The 24,460-nt window shown below is 36.1% G+C and overlaps 1 protein-coding gene across 2 annotated transcripts in view; it reads right to left on the bottom strand.

Moving 5' to 3' along the window:
- Positions 1–1,736: 1,736 nt before the first annotated feature.
- Positions 1,737–24,460, bottom strand: part of LRP12 (LDL receptor related protein 12) — a 49,110-nt gene continuing 26,386 nt past the window's right edge. The window contains exons 2-7 of one of the 2 annotated variants that reach the window (XM_058815892.1): positions 22,608–22,664; positions 15,677–15,812; positions 14,055–14,257; positions 8,255–9,356; positions 7,287–7,419; positions 1,737–4,966 (exon numbers count right to left, since the gene is read on the bottom strand). In XM_058815892.1, coding sequence (XP_058671875.1) covers positions 4,112–4,966; positions 7,287–7,419; positions 8,255–9,356; positions 14,055–14,257; positions 15,677–15,812; positions 22,608–22,664 — 2,486 coding nt within the window. In that variant the 3' untranslated portion in view covers positions 1,737–4,111. Of the gene's footprint in view, positions 4,967–7,286; positions 7,420–8,254; positions 9,357–14,054; positions 14,258–15,676; positions 15,813–22,607; positions 22,810–24,460 lie in introns of those variants that run through there. The other variant, XM_058815809.1, reaches the window with a different exon arrangement.

Below are 24,460 nucleotides of genomic sequence, written 5' to 3'. Positions count from 1 at the left end.
TACAACCTTTCTAAAATTCAAATTCAAAATCTAGTGACTCGACTTATTATAATTTGTTTTTGCTTCCTGCCTTTTCTACCCATTTCTTTCCTGCACAAACAGCATAAAAAGTAACTGTGATCTGAAAAAAATCCCTCAATCTTGCAAAAACTTCACTTACATTTGAGTCTTTTATTTAGTTCTTTGATAAAAGGACGTAACTTGGTCACAAGGAAGAATTAATGCTAGAAATCAAACTCATCTGCTAAATTTTTTCAGTTTGCATGTAAAAATATCACACTAATTTGTGCTCAGATATTCACAGAGATTAGCTAAATTTTGTTTACTGTAAATGCCTTTTCTCAAAATGTGATTAGGAATCACTGGCACTGCTCAGAGCAATGTCTCTTTTTCCCTCCATTGATGACTGGGGAGTCTTGTCCATCTGAATTCTTAGATAATACTTCAGTTTAGTGAATCCCACATTCTCTTCCCCCAGGTTACTACTCACCAGATAGTGGGTACAGCACATGAACAGAAACCTCAACTAGACATATTGACCTGAATGTTGTGCTATAGAACTTATCTGTATCAAGTCCAAGTGCAACTATGGACATCACTTGGAAGCAAAAGCTAACTAGTGAAATCCCAGTGGAGGATGGAAGGGAAAGAGTTTTAAATATCAGTGTGCTTACCTCTATATACTTTTAGTGACATGGCAAAGAGACAAGACAGTCTTCTCCCTTGTCCTTTCAGAACACACCCCATTCTGGGCAATTGACTTATAGCTGATGTCCTGGAGGAATTCAGTTACCAACTGCTTATTTTCAGAAACTCACAAGGGGGGGAAGAAAAGAGATACAGTCAAAAAAACCCCACAAACTGACAAAAGACTTCACAGAAAGCTTCATCACAACTGGAGGAGGATTAAAACTTTGAATTAAACCAAGATTTATGGGAAATGTGCAGCATTTCCTCAGGACAACCTACACAGCTGAATATCTGGAGATGTATATAGGACAATAAAACACTCACTTTTCAGAAAGGAAGCAAAACCTCATCCCAACAGAAAAAGGCATGATTTGATCTGCAGTGAGTATTTAATGTATAAACTTCACTGAAACAGTATTTGTGTCCCAACCTGAACTTGATTTCCCTGAACTGAATCCAAGCTTTGGCACAAGTTCATGCTTTGACATTCAGACAGAAAGTGAACACATAATACAGTAACTAATTCCAGCATCCGCTCCAGGAACTCTGTTTTGAAAGAAGAGTTATCAGCAACACTTGCTGAACTTGTACTGAAAATGAACTCTGGAAACAAAACAAGCCCTTGCACCATCTGAAGCTCAGTCAGCCCTCCCTAATGTTTCAAATGACAAAAAAGTGTGGTATGTGAAAAAGAATGGTGACAAACTCTTTCCATGTTTAAATAACTTTACACGAGGAGAAAACTTGCCTCACAATAACCTAGATTCTTTAAAGCTGGCAGATGAAAGTGATTTATTACAGAAAACAAGATAATTCTACAGTAAATATTTCTGACATTTTTTTCAAACTGCCCTAGTATTGTAGCACAGCTAAATCAAGAATGAATTAAACAAAATACTAATTCAAGCTCTCCAGCATAAAAAGAGACAGGGTAATAATGTCTTATCGAAACCCTCAATAAAACCAAACAAAACAAATGCAACCAATCACTCATGCATTACTCAAAAGAAAAATCAATCACTCCCTTTAATATCACTAAGAAAAAAAATCACTGCAACAAATTCACCTCATACAAATATGAATTTTATTTACAATTTTCAAATTATCAATCAAATCCAACTTCTCAGTTAAATGTGTAGCATTTTTCCTTTAAAACAAATTAAACATTGTGTTCTTTTTACATCTGCAATATGGAGTCCATAGGTACATGCTATTTGGGGCATCTAATGGAACAAATTTAGATCACTATGTGTGTTAAACACTGAAGGTATTCTGTGAAGACTCTTTCTTTAAAATTTATCTGCCTCAGGGACAAGCATTTCCACAACCACTTTCTAATGACAATTAATCAGGAAGGTTTAAAAACCCAGTATTTTATACCAGGACATACTGCTCACATATACTTCAGGGTATGTTACCATGTTCCTATTGCAAAGCTGCCTGCTCTATAAGCAATGCTACTGAAATCAGACTAGAGATTATCCACAGATTTAGATATTATTCAATGTGAATAAAGATGGCCATTGATGACTTTTACTTGAGTACGTGTAATTATGGGCCAACTTGTACCTGATCTGGTACCAGTGTGATGTGATCTGTTCTGAAACTTGAAACCGCATGGGTTGTTATAATAAAATCTTTTACAATTGTATTGCACATAAGGTTCCTCAAAAGCACAAATCGACGTCATTGCATCCTGAACTCAGAATTTACCTGCTAACTCGCATGAAAAAAATCAACCAGATGGTAAAATTGTTTATTTTTCTCATCCCAGTGTCTGTGAATGAAGAGAAGAGGGAGAAGAGATATACACTTTGGAATCCATTCAATTGTTTGTTCCTTCTGCATGTGATTTGTACTTCAGAGATGAGGATTTAAAAAAAATAAAAAGCCAGACAGACCTTGGATTTATCTTTAAAAGTACCTCAAAAACATAACAAAAATTCAATTTAATTTTGATACATATTAAAATTTTAGTCAGTTCTGCCCGACAGCATAACACGACAGAAATGCACAAGACTTTAAACATGCTTTAAAATGACATTCAACAAAGTATTTAAAATTTAATAAATAGCATACAATCACACACAAATACATTTCATACTGGATCTTTAAGCCTACTAAAAACAGACTGGCAAAGAATAAATAAAACAGTAGTTGACAGTTTTGTTTTTAAAAGGTGTAGTTTCTTGTTGTCACACTAGTAGCCACGTATTAACCTGCTTATCACAAAATTGGAAGTTACGAGCTTTTTTCCTCACTGATCTGTTTTGCTCCAACATGTAATATCATAAAAAATACACTAAAAGGGTTTTCTTTTGGTTTATTTTAAACAACCAGTCTGCAACCGAGTAAACCAGTTTTTAAATACAATGAATAAATAGGGAATTAGTAAAGCAAATTCAATTGCAACAAAAATGCAACACCCCAAGAAAAGAGCCATGGAAATATATAGCCATTGCAATATTAGACAATAATAGTACTTAAAGTGATAGTGCTTGTGCACTAAGCTCATTAGAGACCTTAATATGATTTTAGTGCAAATCCCTTGAGACCAAACAAGCTTTATAACCTACAGTGTTAGGGAAAGATCTATTACCAGTTGGAACTTATTCTGTAGTGTATTTGTACATATTGGATATTTAAAGAACTAACACATATTGTAATATCTTCGGCCCTTTTTTACTTCAAATCAAAAAGACTAATGACTGGGGATTTTACATACTATTTGGCTTGTACCATATTAGATTGCAGTTTAGGAAAGTCAGTGCTAAAAAAGCTTTTGCCATCACTTTATCTATTATGCCTAAATTTCATATATCATTGCATTTTGTACTTCTGAAAGAAAAAGAATACTCCTGGAGAAAGTTTCTCCTCCCTTTAAGTAAGTTCACATTACGATGAAATTCAAGAATATTTACACAAAGTGTTGAATAAACTCAAAGAAAAGTACATATTTTACAGTAACAATCCTTACCATATTTAGTATATTAAGTTACAAGTATGTTGGTAATAATACAACAGAGTCAGTTCCTAAAGGAAAATAATTCTGTACAAATTCACCTGTTAATATGGGGTTAAACAGGCAGCCACTAAGTCTTGAGCAGCCGTGTTTTGGGTTTGAACTACAGTACCAGGATAAACTAAATTTGAAACTAATGGGGAAAACTTCAGTTTAAAGAGTAATCCAATTATACTGGATACACACATTGTGTATTCAGAGCCATTAAAATGTTCACTCTTATAGTTCCATAACATCATCCAGTATAAGAAAAGTTTAATCGACCACACAGGCTAAAACAGCTTTAACATAATGTTGTCCTGGATTTTTTAAAACTAAAAACTAATTTTAACTGTGAAGTACAAAACAATGACAGATATTGCTCCAACTTGTACACAATCTTTCCTAAACAATCCGTACCTAGCAGAGTAATAATGCCTCATCGTCACTAGTTTCGTTTTTCACTGTTGCCTCTAAGCAAGTGTCGGGTATCTGGGCAGTGTGTACGATGCCACAGCTCTCACAGGGGCCATCTCGACTGCATGACCTTACACTGTGATGTGCTGCACTGTAAGGCTGTCTAAGCCCTGGTCCTTGATCTGAGCTGAGATCAAGTAGAGGTCTTGAACAGTCATTCATGTCAAAGTCTGATGCTACATCAGAGACTGGAATTAACATTTCAACATCATCATCCTCTTCTCTTCCACTTACCCCATTATCAAGCTGTCTCAAAGGACTTTGGTTCTGATTCACTGAGCTTGATCTCCCTAAAGTAAAGCGTACCCAGCGCAAGCCTTGAGTCATACGGCTTAGTGCGCTCGAGAGCTGGTGGCGTGCGGGACTTGTGCTTGGGGGCTCTACACTTGTCACTTCTCTTCCACCATCCGTGCTGCTGCTCTGAGCAGAGGAACTCCCACACGCTCCCACTGGTGCTTCTATTGCTGTTGCAGGAGGGACTTTTTGAGGCAAGGTGGCAGCAACACCACCAACTGCTCCTGCTGTGTCTCTTCTTTCATTTTCTGTGTCTGTATCATCAGATTCAACTGAAAACAAACTTCTGTGAGTATTATTTCTTTCACCTTCTCTACTAGTACTTTGGCTGGCAACATCATCTCCATCTGCCGAGACCAATGCCAACGATCCAGAATGACGTGACCTTGCAAAATTAAAAATTCGATTCCAAATGTTACTTGATCTGCCAGCAATAGGAAGTCTGATTGAGGTAAATCCAAGCTGAGATCGTACTGCCAGCCTGAGGTTTTCCAGAACTGAAGCCTAAATAAGAAGACAAGCAACAATCAAGCACTGACAGTCTGCTGGTATAACTATTATTATGCAAAACAGCATTTAACGAAGTTAAATGCAGAATCTTAAATATTACAAAATGTTGCATCCTTCTTTATAAGGATCTGGTATATGTAGCAAAAGGCTATTTAAAAAGGCTATTTAAAAAAGTCATGACTAAAGTCTAGATGCTCTAGAGGAAAAACATAAACAGGCAGATTAAGTGGAAATACATATGCAAAGGCAATAAAAGAGCAATGACTTCAATACTTCAAAGGTATATTTCTGCCCTAAAAAAGGATCTCTAAATAAAGACAATGTGAAAACAAGGCACTATAGTCTGGATATGGAACACAGATTAAAGAAAAACACAACCACAGAGCCAGTAGAGCAGGCACACAAAATCTGTTACCGTCTTACCAAAAAGATAGTCACTGTGGATTTTACAGTACAGCACAGAGAAATGTGTCTCATTTTAGGATTTGTAAACAAAGTTCCAGAAAGATTTAACAAAGGTGGCCACCTTCTTTATCCACTACCATAGGGCTTCCTCAAAGGGACTAAATTAAGTATCTTCTCCAGCAGAGGCTTATAGTTTGATTTTTTTCCTCCCTTTCTGATGTAATCAGTTAATTCCAGTTTCAAAATGCTTTAATGGTTCTGTTTAAATAAAATTACCTTTTGTGTTCTAAACTATAAATTTCCCAAATTCAGTATACATTTTCTAGTTATCCAGCTACAGAAGAATGCATACCTGAATTTTCCTGTTTAAAATCCTGTACAACTACTCAACTGTACGGTAACATAAACATAAGAACACAAACTCCTTTATCTTGGAGATCCCTGACTCAAACTTAGAGAAAACACTGCCTCAGCTAATTAGGTCTTCCATGTGCCCATCATTCTAAAAATATTCACAAATGTGTTTAATTAGAGGATAAAGTCCATATTCATGACTTTACATTAAGATTATGGCAAAAAAAAATAGAATATTCTTCAGAAGAGTCATTCCCTGATTAAACCCTTAACATACATGCATGTACTTCCCTTAATTTATGAAAACTGAAATTAAGTGTTCTCATGCTGTCACCTTCATCTCTCTTCCACCATCCTTCAGACAGTGCTTCTTCAGGAAGCACTGGTTTGTTCCAAGTTATCTGTACTAGAGGACTTACACATCTGGGCATGACAACTGCACTGTCTCTAGAGACTTCGCTAAACTAACCCTACCTCAAGAGACTTGTGAACACAGATCCATCATAAACTGGTGAAGGTTAATTTTTTTGGCAAAGAGGATAGCAAGACAATTTTGTAAAAGTACAGAACTGGGTTGAAACAGGAACATACTGATCTTTATTATAACCACAGTCATCTACTGAAAAAGAACAAGGGATTCTACAGTGTTCACTACAGACAATTATTAGATTCATTAATGAAGTTCAGTACTAATCCAAAAAATCTTTACAATGTTTCTTTAAAGCTTCTCATGCAAATTGCAATTTATTTTCCTCTTTTCCTCTAATCTTTTGTGGCAGATCGCAGCTGCTTGTGAACATGTGAGCATGAAAGAACATGTAATAGTAATGCAATCTTTTCTTACCATAAACTTTGCTGTATTAACAGCAACACAACATAATTAATGTCAACTCTAACAGAACACACCAGGATTCCCAGACTAAGACTTCTATTTCTCACAAGAGCTTTATAACTGTAAGACATTTTTTAACTCCTTGAAAAGCTTTTTGAGAGAAACTCATTTATCAACCAAATAAGAAATTCACTAATCATCCATCTCTGAATCTGGGTGACCAGAAACTATTGACTGCCATTTACTAGCTTTTGCTTTATTACTCATTCATGGTAATTTTATATGATATGACATCCTGTCTTTCCCCATCATCTTGTTATGCACAGCAAGCATGAACATACCTACACACTGTGCATGTGAACTACCATTCCACATTAGAAGTCTAGGTCTTTCCCAAACTGCAAAGTGCCATCTTGCAATCTTTACTTTCACAACAGTAACACAGAACATACAATTAGATCTACCAATTTATTACTTTTCATGCAAGAGGGGGTTCTATAGTGTGCATTACTGGCATTGGCAACAAAAGAAAGCCTGCAGAAGAAACTGTGGTGTTACTATGCCACTGATTTTGTTCAAGGGCTAATCATTTGTATAACACTATTGACTTGAAAGGAGAAAAAGGAAATGCTAAAGAGGAAAAGGAAGCAGATGAAAGTTAAAATATTTTTATTTCAGTCTCCCTAAAATTTAAGGAGTCTGCCTGCTAGTTTAAAATCTTACCTGATTTGGGGAACAAACAGGGAAATCTTCAACTGGTGGAATTAAACCCTGGGCAATTAATTGTCCATAGGATGGAGGAGCTTCTCTTCTTAACAGCTCAGCCTCAACCCTTGACAAATGAGTTTCAAATGACCTTTCAAAGAGAAGAGAAATTTCCGAATACATAAGACACTGATTTATATATATATATATATATATATATGAATGAATGAAAGTACATCAGACTATTATAATCTGAAATAAAAACTTCAGAAGATGAAGTTTTGCTAATTTAATTGAAATTTAATTGGCAAAGAATATAAAGTCATTCCTGTGAGTCTGTCCAGCTGAAATGAGAGCAAAAACACAAACCCAACAATAAATTTCTTCAAAATAAACAAACCAGCCCAAACCCATGAGCTAAATATAAAAAGCACCACAAGTAACACTTGTATTATTGGAAAAGATTGAAGGATATGTAATCCTGGTATGAACCAGCCTACAAGAGAAGAAACATGATGTTATATACAGAACTGTGATACAAATTGCAAATTAATTAACTGCAGTTTCCCCAAACTTCCTTTCTGGTAACACCATCTGGAGCTTTAACCCTCTATAGCGAAGTGATCAGGATGCTTCTATCCCCTTTTCTTCACTGGGGGAGCAGTCAGTCCCTGGAACAGGCTCCCCAGAAAATTGCCTCCCCAGCCTTCAGAGTTCAAGGAGCATCTGAACAATGCTCAGCCATTGGTCTTAGCAAGGTTTAGCTTCAGATGTCCTGCAAGAAGTATGGAGTTGGACTTGATATTCCTTATGGGTCCCTTCCAATCTGATAAAGTCTATGATTAAGAAACCTCTTTTTACTATCAAAGAAAAAGGAGCAATGTCTTTACAAATCACGTGCAACAATATCCGTATGGCAACAAAACTGCTTCAAGTACAAACAGAAGAAAACACCAAAATATTTAATAAAGTTGAGTTCTACTTACCTTCGCTCAAACATCCTGAGTGAGTACAATTTACAAGTACATCCCAGTGCAATGACAAGCAGCAATCCACAAATAAGACTCCCGATGACAGCTGCAGTTATCACTCTAGTGGGCACAATGACCGGGCAATTCTCTTCGTCACTGCCATCGCCACAGTCATCTTGAGAATCACAAACCCAGCTCTCAAACACACAGCGGTTGTTTTTACAGTGAAAATTGCCTGGCTGACAGAAGAAACAATTCTTTTCATCTGAACCATTAGGGCAATGATTCTGGTAGTTGCAGCGATCTGAACGAGGGTAGCAAACACCATTTCGAGAGCAGGGAAACTCATCTCTTTGGCACATGGTGCAGTTGGTTTCATCCCTTCCATTTGGACAGTGCCAGTAGCCGTCGCAGCGTTGCTGCTCTGTGTAGCACCCCCAATTCCCTCCGCATGGGATTTCCCAGGGCAAACAGAAGCCATCAACTTGATATGTTGCATTGAACCCTCTTGCAGCATTCACTTTGTCAGCACAAAAATGCACTCTTATCTGTCCTGAGGATGAAACAACTGTGAGGGGAGCATGAGAGTCAAATGCTGTCAGTACCCGCAACAGTCTCCGTGGATTCTCCTCCAATCCATCATATATTTTGACATAGTCTCCGTAACCTGTACCATCAAGTTTAAAATCGGTAAATCGCAAAATTACTTTGCGATGATCACCAGTGTCTATCAGCCAGGTGCAGTTGCTGCCAGGTGGGTAGAAGTCGGGATAGTTGGGAGAACTGAAAGTACCATAAAAGTATTTTAACCACTGTCCACATGTTGGCACATCACAGTCTATTTCATCTCCCAGGTCAAGACAATCAATGTTACCATCACATTTTAAAGATTCTGGAAGGCAAGTGTAAAGCTTGGTGAAGCGGGAAAGACACTGGAACTGATCGGGTGCACAAGGCTGAAAGGAAGCAGCTGTCGGAGGATTAGCTTTGGCACAGATTTCCTCGTCCGAGTTGTCTCCACATTCATCCATATTGTTACATTTCCAACTTTCTGGAATACACTTCCCATTAGCACAGTGAAACTGGTCACAATCACAACTTGGTTCATCAGATTTCCCTGTAAGTTAAAAAAAGTATTTCCTTAGAGTTTAGCCCTTTATGGTTTGTGTTGTGTTTATTTGCTGCACCAGGTACTCTAGAAGGGCAAAGCAAATGTCTGAAGTGCCTTAAAACCATGGCAACTTTTAGCAAATTTCAAGACAAAACAGGTTTTTCAAGTCAAATTCCATCAACACATCAGCATGGACTTTATCCTTAGCTGATTTCAGTCAAATAACTTTAACCCAAGCAAGAAAACAATGCTCATTTATAGCTATTGAGAAATCTGACTTCAAATATGCTAAACATAAGTTAGAAAAACACTCTCTCATTTATCACTCAAAATACAGAAACATTTTGTGCTGCAGTACTGGTTATCACCTCAAATTCTTTCCCAGAAAAGCAGAGAGACTGTCTCCTACTTTTGGAGGTTCCTACTTTGTACCAAAGGATCTAAGGCAAGAGAGAAGCTGACAGCCGAAGATTACATATTATCACCAACCACAAAAAGAAACCTCTGCCCTCTCCTGTTCCCACTGTTTGTTCCTGTCTCTCCTGCAGCAACTAAGATGGAAGTGCAGCAAATGCAAAAACACAGGCATGCCTTTACTTATTAAAGTTCCAGCCATGTTGAATACAGAAGCATACCTGGAATCCAAGTTATTTCAACTCCGCAACAATTCAGCTGAGTCAAACACTGCTGCATAATTTTCAATCAGTTATTTCTACAAACCACAGTACAGACTGTAAAATTTGCTATAAAACAAACTGTCATGGTCAAAATATTTAAAACAAGTCTGCAATGCAGATGGTCCTACACAACAGTAATTCAGAAAATAAACTAGACAAAGATACATTCATTCTAAGGAACGCTTTACCTAAAGTTTTAATAAGCAAACAGGAAAGGCAGCATGATAAACTTACTGAAATCCTAATGCCCCCAGGAGAAGCCTGTTTTATCTTTTTTTACAAGAGAACAATTCAGATTGGAATGGAGGCCATCTAATAAAATCATCTGCTCAAAACAGGGTCAACTGGTGTTTGATTAGGCTCTTCAGGGCCTTCTCCAATCAAGTATTTTTAAAGTTCCAGTGCTTTGCTATACAACATGATAAAAGTTTTCACAGCTAGCTTGAGTTTTTCTTGCTGGAACTAATCTGCTGTGATAGGTCAAGTCATATCACACTTTTGTTCTCTTTTTTTCCTTTCTTTAATACTTAGAAAGCATTGAAAATAAATACACTAGCTTAAAATATTTTTTCTTTAGAGAAGTACAACACAGTTTTAAAATTTCACAAATGCTTAGGCTTTTAAAAAGTGAATGCACGGTAAAATGAAATCATCAAGAGTGATAAATGTTTTATGTACTGCTGAAGAATGTTTAAGTCTACAAATTTGCTTTCAGAGACTGAAGAATGAAAGGAGAGCAAAATGTACGTGTTGTCAGTGACTAGTTTTCAGAATATGTTCATTTCACACCAAAAAAATCCAAAGAACAGATGCAGTATAAAGGATACCATTTTCTTGTTCTGTTACAGATATGTAAGTATTTATAGTACATTCAGACATACATATGGTAGACAATATTAGTATGTTAAAGTTGGAACCTTGACCTTGAATTTAGAACCTGTAGAACTGAACTGCCAGACTAGTCCTACCTAAACTGATTGACTAAGCTCCATAGCTGGAGGTAATAGAATAGTAGGTAGGAGGTAGCAGAATAAGATGTCTAGGAGAGGATGCCTAGATCTAGGAGAAGTTCATTGAACCTCATGTTCAACCTTCAAGTACTGATTATAATCTAGCTCAGTCCTTATGCATTGCAGAACCTGGAAGAAGTTGAGAAGAAAGCTGTAACACGGAGTTATAAATATTGGGATGGGAATATTGCAGTAACAAAACAGATACAATTTCAACCCAAGCTCTTCCTTCAACAAGCTTTTGAACATCCCAGAAAAGAGCAGGGATACTTGATCTCGGTTTAGCATTTTTAATCACCAATCCTGCAATCATTACATGAAGAAAATTTACCTATGAATCAAAAATTAGAGTCTTAAAAAGATAAGAGACGTACTAAATAAGACTAACTTTGGGAGCTGTACCACAAAAGACTTCAGGATAGCACAAGATGATTAGCAGCACCCATATACAGTTGTAGCCAAAGGACTAACACAATTCTTCCCTGCATTTACAGTGGCCTCTGTTAACCCCTGTACTTTTACTAACTTTATTTTCCACTCTACATCACCATTAGGAAACTGTCTCATTTCAACTCCCATAATTTAAAAGGCTGATAAGTAAGTAGTTGGAGGAAGACAGAGGGAAGAAAGACAAATAAAAGTGGCCCAAAATTTACTTTCTAGTCCAGTACCCTTCCTACCTTCAAAGTTTTTTTCTTTCCTATTACTGATTTGTTTTAAATTAAATATGAATATTTACCTATTATTTTCTTTAAACAAGAATTAATTCAAACAATTCACAAAACCTGTCTTCCACATCAGATTTTAAACATGGGGCTCCCTTATGATCACTTTTGTACTTGGAATCTGTAGTGTTTTGATCATTCCAGCACAGATAGGCCTAACTTGCATCCAAGTAACTGATGTATTACTTTTTCCCCCCTTTTTCTACGATTACTTGCCAACTTTGAGAGTAGCCTTAAAAACACTGAATTAAATAATCTATTGAGGTATTAATCTGAGCACTACTGCATGATGCTGATGAGAAAAACCAAACATAATGGCACAGTTGAATGCACAGCAAATGCACTAGCATTTCAGGAGCCTTTTTTGACACACAAAAGCAGAAATGAGCAGATGATTATTAAAGCAACTGTCAACTCTTCACCCATGTACAGGTTAGTTTAAAACATCAAAAGACCACTCTGATCACTGAGACACTATACTTACACCTCAATTGTGAAATACTTCCTAAGTATTGTATCAAACATAGGGAGCAAACTCAAGCCAAAGTTTCAGCAAGGCTTGTTTGCTAAAAAAATTAACAAATGTCCCCAAAATAAAACTTATTTATTTAGAAAAAGACATTTATAAACATAGGATTAAAGTCTTAAGTACTTTAGTCTACAAAATAAAAGAAATCAATTAATAGAAAAAAACTGCTTGTTACTGAAAACGTTAGAGCTTCTTTCAAGAGGGGTTACATAATGAAATTGTCTCAAGATCAGAGAAAAAGAGAGGAAAAGATTTGGAAAGAGGAAGAGGAAAAATTCTACAAAGCCCATGGCTTACCTCCCCTACCCATTCCATACTTTTATCCAAGGTATCTTTCCTTCTCCAAACCCCTCAGGAAGGAATGCTGCCTTTCCTCTGCACCTGCTTCAAGAGGGAGGTGAAAAGGGCAGAAGCTGATGCCTGACACAGGTAGCAGTGTTCCCCTGGGCCACTGGCAGAAACAGTGGCACAGGATGTCTGACTGGTCAGTGGCTTCTCCCCTGCTCCCTGACATGTTTTTGGTGAGACAGTGCACAAAACCCAGGTAGAACACTGCCCTGAAAGCTGGGCCAGCATCAAATGCAAGGCTGCATTACTGCCCCAAGACCTGCTAAAGCGCAAGGAGCTGAACCACAGCAGGAGCTTTTTTGTAGACTTGAGAACAGGTGATAGAGAGGGATAAGCCTGCTTGGAAACTTGTTTGTGAGAGACTGACACAGTGGAAGAAGCTACAAGGTAAGAAGAGTGGAGAGTAAAAACCAGGAGCTTAGACTAGAGGAGATCAGGGGTAGATTTACTGAATGTTGTTGAAACAGTTTTGATGGTGGGCACCACTGGATAAGTTTACAAGTATGAATTGTTTTATGGAGGAGGCAGAAGTCGGTGTGCACAGAAATCTGGAGCAGGCCAGTGAGTGGATATAGGCACACTGGAGGGAGTAAGGTAACATGAAATCATTGTGAAAACCAAGAGCAATCTAATCCAGTATTTGGGATTATCATGATGTAGAACACCATAGCCATGCTATTACATAAAACTGTAGTATCTCTTAAAGCCAGGAAAAGTTCGGAACTAGTCTTGATCCATGACTGGCTTCCTCCTCTCTCTTGGCAATCTTTAATAGAACAAGAATGGCTCACAAAACAGTCTCAAACTATTACTACTGATAACTAGTTCTTATCACATCCTGTAATTACACAATAAAAATTTTGCATGTACAGAACCATGTCTGCACTTGGTTGGAATCTATCAATGGGGAGGAGTTTTTTTAGGCTTATTTTTTAAAAGATAGTATGCCTTCTGGAGATGGGAAAATGATGCAAATTCTGTGAGAAATGTCAAAACAAAAAAATCCTGCCATTTATTTATTTCCTCTCTCACTGTATTTATGATACTCAGAAGTTTACCCAACTACTTCAATAAATTAATTTTTTGTCTGGTGAAAATATTTCAAATCTTACTATGTTTAAAGAACTTCCAGGTGCCTACTACTACTACTACTGGCTAACCTTTTCTTCCCAAATATTATTCAATGTGCTTATTGTTACTCCTACTTTGAATATTCACATTGTGCATGGGATCAAAATACATTACCTAATCTGTATTTTCTCTGATTTCAATAGACCTTGAGGTGACTACAGGAAAGACCCACAGTCAGTACTGCATTCTGTTAATTCTAGAGGAAGTAATGGAGAAAGTAATTCTTGGAACAGGAAAGAAAAAGTGAAACCACAAAATTATACAAGGTATCATTTGAAACATACCAGCAAAGTAGGCTAATCTGAAGCCTTTTCTGGAGATGCTATCATCTGAATGAAACCTTATCCAAACATGATCCTGTGAAGAGATGTATGGTGAGGGAATGGAAGAGCCACATGCTCTATAGCCTTCAATGTTCTTGTAGCTTCCAATTGTTAACCAATCTGAGCTGCATCGTCGAGATCCCTGAACATCAAAATCTTGAAAGCTGAAAAAGAGAAAAGGTCAAAATTGCTACTGAACTGAATATAACAGAAACAAAACGCTAAATGAAAATCAGCTTGAAGTTCTTTTTGAAATAAATACTTCTTCTTCTGAAATAAAAAGAGTAGCTTCTCTCCACCCATGTAGAGATAGGGTTTAACCTTGTGCTGATACTTTTATATTATGAGGTCAGCAAGGATCTGTCTAACGAAATATTGCACCCACCACTTAAAGAAATGCAATTTTGTTACAAAAACACACTCTCTTAATCTAAAATTCTGGTAATGAAATTGTCCTTATGTGTCCCATTTAATGACTTTCATACACTACTAAGTGATTTTAACTCAATTTTCACCAGAATTTTAGCTAATGCTACACTTATGGCAGTACCATAATTTGACATTATAAATACATCTAAATTGTTCAAAATTATGTTTTCAGATTAGTCTTTCTCCCAGCTGCACTACTTGGCTATCCCAGCATTATGTCATGGACTGCCATGGTATGGCAGCACTCGGTCAAGACAAGCTGCCATGGTAATGATGTGTGAGGAACTGCAAAACAGGTCTGTACAGACAACAGAGCACTATCAGAACTGAAATGTGGGATGTATGAGTGGAAGAAAACAACATGAAAGAAAAAAATAGTTTTATTAAAAATAAACAGTATGAAAAGTTTAGAAAGCATTCTAGTAGCTGAACAGTTTTACCTACTTTACATTGCATTTATGCCAGTCAAATATTTAGTAGAAAGACTGTTTAAATTAAGAGGCAGAATTTAAACAAGTAACTGATGTCAAAGTAAATACTTCATAATGAAGAGCAGTTTCTTAGGTCAGCAAGTCTGAACTGGAAACTGAAAAAAATATGCAGGTAATGCAGTTTCATAATCAAGTCTATGAAGCACTACTAATTTGTATGTTGATGCTAAAAGAAATCAGTAGTCAGAAATGAACTGATGAGAACTTGAATCCACAAGTTTTTTACATTACTACTCTAGAAAAGTTACAAGATATGTGAAACTGTGAGGAACTCCCTGCATTAAAACTCAGCCTTTCCTAAGCTGCTATCTATTGACTTGCTATTTGTCTCTAACATTTTTAAACACATCAAGAAACCTCAGAGCAATGAAGCATTACAGCATTTAGTCACATTTACTTACATACTTTTTAATGAAAAATTCCTATATTTCAGACACACAGAAAAAATGCAATTAAATGAGCACACCAAAATTTTTTCTAGTGATTGTCCAGCTAAAAACAAATGCTACATGACTGTGTGCAGGCAAATCAGATAAAAGGCAAAACCCCAACAGAACTGAAATCCTTCACTTACAGGAAGGAAGACAAAACTGGTATGTGTACAAGTGGCAGCTAAAAATGTCTGGTTAGTACTTCTTCCACCCACAGTGGAAGCACTGTTACCTTATAGTAATGATCTCCCCTGGGTTGGCATGGATGTACCAGCTACAGTTAATTCGGGCAGGATACTCTGAGGGCCACCCTGGACTTGTGATTGTCCCGCTTGGTGATCGAATTTGTTCTGGAATATCTCCACAAGCTAAAAAAGACATATATATTGAAAGCATCTTGATTAATTCATTTTTTAAAAAAGCCAGTAGGACAAAAAACCCCGTCCAACCAATCATCACCTAATCAGGGAGAACAGAGTGAGTTAGATGACATACCAGTTAAAAGACCCACAGCTTCTAAAGGAGTTTGTAATGGAACACGTCGGCCAAAAGATGTTTTCCAATGCTGCCAGTGCAGCAGTTTGCACTTATGTCAATTACCATTACAGATTAAAAAAGATTATTCTATATGGACTTTTATAACTTTATTAGGTTAAAGATTTTTTTATTTTTAAATTTATTTTTAGTCTTTATAAAGATTCAGTTCAATTTAACCATGCATTAACACCTTTTACTGACAAGTGTATTAGAAGGTGAAAAACAAATTAAAGCTAAATAATCAAGCAGCTGGGATTTCCTCTCTTAGGCAGACCCGGTGTTTGACCATCAATTAAATATCTTCCCCCTTCCAGCTCTTGGCATGGAAATGATCTCCATACACGATTCGAAATGCTCGAAAGGAAAAGAGCACTTACTGTAGCAGACAGACCTGCACAACTACATTTCTGATAATGGACTAGAAAGCTTACATTTATATGTCTAATTATATGCAACTGAAATAGCTCAGTCATTTGTACTCTTAATTTATTATAGGTGTAGCTTCCTGCACTGGCCTTAACTCAGCTGCTGCTCCTTCCACAGCTGGAGTGTTCTTAATTCTTCTGATTTTATTTCATGTACATACTTTGTGGATTTTTTTTTTCCCGTTTTGCCCCCCTCTTAACAGCCTCATATCCAACACCTGTCATAGAGCATATACACAACCTTCACATAAATAGAAAGGCTGGAATACTCTCACTGCAGAGCTTCAAATTATGAGGAAGTCTGAATGGAGAGAAAACACATTAAAAATAACGACCCTCTGTGTTTTTTCAATTTTGTCACTGATAGTCCAAAATCTGCCAAGCTGTCAAAGTTACTGGTAGCCCAGTAAGTTACACACAGCAGTTTGAACACAAGAACTATTACCAATAAGGAAGCACTTCCATTATTGTCTGATCATCAAAACCTTTTAGAATTCCTATCTGATTAAAATATTCAATCAGAAGTGATGAATAAACAAATATGATGAAGAATGAACTGCATTTATAACAGTGGAAAAGTTGCATTAATGTAATTTGTGGACAGGTTACTTTTTTTTATTTGTATACAGAATCAAGCTTTTAAAATAATTTTGCAGTACTATAGGGACCTGAAATTATAGTAAGTTATAATATTAAATTATTATTAAAGAATTTCTATATGGAATAACAAATACACTTTAAAATATATTTTAGAAGGACTAAAAGACAAAAATGCTGAGTTATGTCTGAATTTTCTAAATTAATTTAAATACCACAACAAAAACTCAGGAAATTTTCTATTTTCCTGTATATCTGTCAGAGAAAAATGCTTTAAATATTTTTTCACATGCTTTCACATGTTTTTAGAGCTTTAGTCATGCTTCACAGTTAAGTATTAACATACCTTAACTGTAGGACACAGGAGCTGCCCTAATATCTTGGGATGAAAGTCACAAAATACAGAAAGATATTATTTAATTTGAATATGCCATCATTCTTTCTTTTTAATTTTTGAGCAAACCCTATAGGTGGTGCTCTAACACCATGATAATTTGGAACACAGCTCCTGTGTAAGGATCTTTTGATACTTAACATTTGTTCAGGCAATAAATGTAAGGACTTGAAAGAAAAGCTGGTTATTCAGTTGTTAAAAGTAAAATAGCAGTTTTAACAAAACCAAAAAACATACAGAACAAAAACATGCAAAAAAGAATGCGTAAGACATTTTATACCAAGTTTGAAAATGCTGGCAACAAATCCATATACTACTTGGTTACTACTGAAATAGTCCCCAACTTCAAAGAAGTTGCCTAGAAGTAAAGTTTACACTACAACATACTCATGCTATCAGATATTTCCAAACTGACGGACAAAATTTTGTAACTGAGAACTTCTAAAAAAGCTATTAAGTTTAACTGACAAAGGAAACTTTGCACTAAAATACATTTAAAAAAATCCATTCAACATGAGCTTATTCAGTTTCACAGAGTTCACCTCCAAAAATATTTACATGCTAAACCCTACAGCACTACAAACAGTATTTCTACACAAGTGTGAATGGAAGAAATTTCACATGGAAATCCTGTATAACCAAGGTAGTATTTCCAGAGAACATGAAAGCTTCCAGTTTTACTCAAACTCAGGATTTTTTTATCCTTTGCAGAAACAACCTTGTCCCTGTAATTTCTACATGCTTTTATTAAGATGTCTTTTTCTCTGTTTCCAGTAAAGCTCACACTACTGAGCTGAGAGCAAAACACGATCATTTGCAACAGCACCCAACATGGGGAGAGAGAAGCAGACTATGGAGGGCACAAGGAAGCAAGAATGACCACAGGCACAGTAACACAGGGTGAACAAAACTGTACAAGTGCTGTAGAGGAGAAAACACTGAAGAAAGTATTCATGTGACAAAGTGGGGAGTCAAAAAAAGGGAAGGGACTTGAAAAGCGAATTACAGCTTTCTTAATTTCAAGTTGCTAGACAAGCTAAACACATTTGCATACTTGATATATATTCATGCACTAAAAATCTCTTACTTATTACTCCAGAGACAACAGAAATCTGTTTGCTTAAAAAGTGTATAAAGGTCAAGATAACTGCAGAAACTGCACTTCAGAAGTGCAGTCTTTTTGAGAGAGAATGATTTCTCAGATAAATTTTTTAAATCAAGGATAACCTTTTGAAATAGAACAGCTTTAAAGGGAATATATTTCGTAAATATAATAGCAAGCCTTTAAAATCAGTTCCTGACTCTCTGCCTAACAAGGATGTTTCTCCTACACCATAGTAGACTAGAGTGTAAAATACATTTTATTCACGTATTTGTAAACATGCAGAATGCAAGCAACATCACAAAGGATATGGGATTAAAAAAATTCCAACTGGCAGTAAAACAGAAATGCATCAATAGAGGCAAACATCCTTACTTTAAGATGAGGAAAACTTGGACTTTTAATCTCAATTGCTAGCAGCCCTACAAGCATTTGTCATACAGGTTAGTTGTGTCTAGGACAACTTAAAACTACAGGTAAACTGATTAGGTTTAGAATAATTTATTTAAGGTATTAAAAATACATAAGAGAACAGAGAATGAAAATTAGATGAGTCAGGATAAATGGAAGTGAGTCTGCAATCAAGGCAGAAGCACAAAAGAAATTGAGAAGGTTGCATCACAAAGAAGCAAAGACACCCAGTGATGCATGCCCAAGATGTTTTCAAATCTCATGCTGGTGGCTGTAATATCTGGAGGGAAGAACAAATTCCTCCTGCACAACCATTTCTACGTGAGTGTTGTGTCTGCTTACATTCCCTTCAATGCCCTAGTATTCTTTGGCACAATTCTGTTCATTCATCTCCTACCTGTTTCAAACTCTTTGCTTTGATAACCTTTATTCTATTAAAAATCTATTTGCAATTCTGCTTGTTACTCTGATATAACTGTTCAGTAAATTGTAATACTGCAATTAGGACTGAGGATGTTTCACATATTACAGTGTAAAATAATAGTGAAAAGAGCTTGCACATAATTTTCTAGTGTATATGGATTTTCCTGTAGACCTTTTAAAAACAGACAAAACAATTCTTCTAATTTCCCTCTTCCTCAAATTTTTTTACCATCCCAGATTACAGAACATTATTGTAAACTACAGGATGTTGACTGGTAAACAGAAAAGAGCCAATTAAAAGTTTACTGTACCAAATTCAACTAGCAAGTTATAAGAAAATAATTAAGAAACCTATGCAAAAATTCTGTAGCAAGATCTTGAGAAGTAAAGTACCTGTACTAAGAGTGAACAACATGTCAAGGAAAAAAGTCACTTCAGAAAAGCAGGGAGAGGGAGATTAGGGATTTATCTTCACAGTAATGCCAGGAGATTAGTTGAAAAGATAAAAGAATTAGCTTTCAATGTGAACCACAGGATGATAAGGTATGCATTATATTGGACATGGTAAGGACATGAATGCAGCTGGATAAATGATCTGAAGGTGTTTAAAACAGCTTAGAGTAAAAAGAGAATAATGTTGTGATAAAGTCTAAACCGTGAACAGAGAGGATAATTATTGCATTGTAACTCTCAGGAGCCACTGAAAGTCTTATGTGAAGCACTACAGGGGAAGAAGGCATGGGAATCTTTGCCTCCAGGTCAAGCCAAAAGGCTTTAATTTAAAATGCCCTTTGCTCTGCAATACAGAGACATTTGCAGTAAAAAGAAATCATTTTATTTATTTATGACAGTGCTGCAGTTCTTTAAAATGTAGAGTGAGGGGTTGGGGAGATGGGGACTTGGTTTTGCAATCATGACAATTATGGCTCAACATACCTCAAAGACAGACATGAAAATATTTCTGAGCTCTGTAGTGATCACTTATATGCAAAGAGACAACATTCCACTAATTGCTGCTGGCAGAAAAAGCATGCTCATACATAGAGAGGTACCTGTAACTTGGCAATGTAATATCCAGCAGAAGCATAAATACTGAAGGCCACAAAGGTCTGTGCTATTAAAATGTAATTTAGTAAGGTAGGTCATATAGTCTTACAGCAGCAGCATGACAGGAAATCTACCATCAAGACAAAAGTTTCATTTTAAATCCTGTCTTTGTACAACTGTCCAAGACAATCGCTTGCTTGGTTTCAACATCAGATGAAAGCTGGATTTAGAAAGATTAAAAGCCAGATTTTGTTCTATTTTACAGAAACTCAACTTAAAATTGTTCTGCTAAATATAAAGTTGTCCAGGTATGCTTAATGAAACATATAACCTGCAAGTTAGAAAATACATTTGGGAGACCCAATTTATTTAAAAGGAACTAGAAAATTAATTTTATTCATCACCTTCTTTTATACTTGGGCTATGAACTTAAAATTTAAGATGTACATACAAAGAGCAGTAAGGAAAATGCTACTGGGTCAGTCTATATGCTTTCTTGAGGTTGCTCTTAACAGATCACCCCTTCCCCATTACCTCAAAATTCCCCAGTGAAGAAGTTGCACTTTGTATTAAGAAAGAAACTTAGTAGTACAGTACTTTTCCCATCTGGAAAGCTATTTAAAAACACAAGAATATCAGAGATACCTTTTTTGTTTTGGTTTGGGTTTTTTTTGGTGTTTTGTTTTGGGTTTTTGTTATTATTATTATTATTATTTATTTCTAAATGGATCTTTCTTCTCAGTAGTTAAAGTTCTATCTACCAGCTGCTGTTATCTTGCGTACAAAGTACGCTGTGTTCTGCTCTTCTTGGCACTGCCTATTCAAGCATGCTGGCCAAAGTACTGGAAGCAGAGTCAAAAATTCCATTCACCTCTTTCCCAGCAGCTGCTTTTCTGCCTGTATTGTGACTTTTGACACAACCATTGCAGTCAAGAAAGGTGTGAGGGGTTGTTAAAACATACTCTGAACGCTGCATAGCGAGATTTTAAGTTGATTTAGCGTCTCTCATCCATTCCAATTCCAGCAATAATTGCTCAAAGAGGAGCAAGTTAGCTATGTAGGCATTTATTATTTACAGTGTGCCATAAATGCAGTACACAGGATCCTTGGTTAACCAGTACTAATAAAAGGCAACAGCATTCTTCATGATGCAGCACAAGAATGGGTAAGAAAGATCTTCTATAAACAGACTTTTAACAGTCCTTGAGTGCTGAACAATAAAAGGCAAACAGAAAGCAGTAGGTGTAACAGAGACCACCCACTGACCATAAATTTATCCAAAAACTCAACCATAGAAGCAGAAGTAGCAACGTAATGTTTAAAGCAATACTGCAAGGATAACTACAGTGAGATGTACAAGTTGTTCTCAAAAAGGACAACTTTGCATTTTGACTCCTATTTTAGGAGAAGGAGGTATGAAAATCAGTTTGAATTCTAGGGATTAGAGGCAGTTTTCCTAGGGAAAGAATCAGGCTTGTATTCTGCTACCTGCTGAGGAGCCTTTATTTCCCTGTTTGCACATATTCTGGGTATCTGTATGATAAACCACGCCCAGCAGCGGCTGACACTGCACAGCATCTGAAGAACAAAGAGTGCACGCCAATGCCTCAATGGCCACACAGTCCCATCACTAACACACACCAGACATGGCTGCAGCTGCTGCCCAGAAAAGGCCTAAAACTCACTTATTGGAAGGGAACATAGAAACCTTTGAGCTGCTTTTATACCCCCTCTGCTCCCAGCATCTCATCAGTTTCTCAGTTTCATGAGTTCTAAATTTTTTTCTTGTATTAAAGAAACTGTGCAGCCAAGTGTACAGTCATTTCAGTTAAATCTAATCAGGTGAAATGCATAACTCTTGGATTTACGTTATTTGATAGTAGCAGTGTCCAAAATTACATTTCAGTAAATTTCATTTCACAAAAACTTCACTGTGGAAAGAAAATATCAATTCAACTTAAACCAACTTTTCTCTTAGTTCAATGTTTGTATGGAAAAATAATTAAGCAGTCCACTTAGAAAGGCATAATCTGTTCATGAGCATGCAGGTATCAGTTTTATCTTATGAGAATTTTTCCATGTTCCAGTTGCTTCATTCCTTATTACATGCTGCAAAAGGCAGTAATAATTTTTATAGCCAAATATCTCTTCATAAGATACCAGGTGGCTTTCAATATTTACTATTTAAGTCATGCATGAAATTTAAACATTACAAAAAATGACTTACCCGTTGAAACTCCTGAAATATGCACATTTTCAGAATGTTCTGCAAGAGCACCATTTCCTAAAATTAAACATAATGAATAAGCTAATTTCCAAGATAAAATTTGTAAAAATTCTTCAGATACCTTTTTACAGAACAGAATGAACAAACCTGAAGTTCTTTTAATTAATATTAAACATGAAAGGTCCAACATAAGTTTTATCATAAATTAAAGAGAAAAACTAGAGAGAAAGTTACCATACATTAAAAAATACCCCCACCCAAGCATTGTTAGTTTACTAGGAACAATTAGATGTACTAGAAAGTTAAGGAAAAAGCAGAGACTGATACTGTCATTTTTGAGAAACCTTATGCATGTCACATGGTAGACTTTGTATTTTGCATCAAGTGCTATTTTATTTTCACGAAAGGTCTCTTTCCATGCATCTTCCTCATCTCCTTCTAGAGCAAGATTTGCTAGTAAATGCTATGCAAATAAGACATCCAGGGGACTATACCCATCTATTTCAGAAAAATTGCAGCCTACACCCTTTGTCCAGAAAGACAGTTCAGATACAGCAGGGAACCAGCTAGCTTTGAGAGTAACTCCCCCGCAATGTTCATTAAAACAAAGTAGACTTGCAAAGAAGAACAAGACCAATATGGTCATCGAGAGTAAGAGACCAAAAAAGGGTATCCCTCCTAACACCATACTACTTTCTACTCTCCAAAGCAAAAAAAGCCTGGTAAAGCCAACATATTTGCTGGCAGGTGGCAGTCCTGGTACAGGATGCGACACATCAAATTGTATTTGTGTGCATTTCTCCCCTCCTTTATTCATTATCTTTTCTTTTAACATTTACAACAAATTTTTAGTAAAATCTTTCAGAAATATCAGGAGTAAACAGCTACTTTGATACATAAGTTCCTTTGAACACAGGCAGTGAATCTAAAATGTAAAATACTTCACTTAAGCAAAAAACCCACAACTCTTAATCCTTCAAAGTTTTGTAGTCCTTAAGATTTGCCATGTCACACAGATTTTCATGTATGTGATGTCAGTTGTTCTACCAGCACTGCAATGTCAGGGTACTATGTCTGGGAACAAGAACCTTAAATATATGAAGAAAACACAAATTCCTTTTATACCAATTTAAAGACTGTTACAAGCAGACCAAGAAAGAGTATACCCCAGTGCTCCCCAGTGATTACACATAGGATGTTTAAGAAATTGCTCCCAGGGTTGACACCAAATACAGACAGCCATAATTTTTAGCTTCTTAGAGACACAATACAGTTAGAAACCTGATGATCATAATTTGTAGAAAGATAGTAAGTTAATTTTTTTATTTTTAAAAACTAAATTCCTTGGTTCTTCAAAGTGGCATGTTTCCCACTTCATTTTCAAAGTACTAATTTCACTGCATATATTTACATACCAAATTGCTTTGCCTCAGTTATTAAAAAAAATTCCACACTGCAACAATTCTCCTCAATGTTCAAAACACTGAAGTATTTTTAAAACAAATGCTATTTCAAATACTGTTGGTGAGCAACTATTTTTCAATAAACTATTTTCAAAGTAAAATATACATCTAAGTTTTAAAAAACTGTTCTCCAAATAATTTCTCTGCTTTGCATATCAATGACATGCCAAAGGATGCTGCCACTCTAATTTTGTGTGTACAGTAACACTTAGCTCTCAATTTACAAAATAAACATCTTTGCTGGAAAATGATTTTACTTGGAACTAATTCCACAGAAGCATATTTCTGATTGTTTTGTTTTCCATTATTTCCATCAGCATAAAGAAAACATTAACACATTTCAGAACCTCTTGTCTAGCCTAAAAATAACTTGCTAACATTTTATCTTTC

The sequence above is a fragment of the Ammospiza caudacuta genome, chromosome 1, assembly GCF_027887145.1.
Source record: "Ammospiza caudacuta isolate bAmmCau1 chromosome 1, bAmmCau1.pri, whole genome shotgun sequence".
Taxonomy (NCBI): Eukaryota; Metazoa; Chordata; class Aves; order Passeriformes; family Passerellidae; genus Ammospiza; species Ammospiza caudacuta.
Note: the sequence above shows the minus strand (reverse complement) of the source record. Positions and strands in the feature narration are given on the sequence as shown.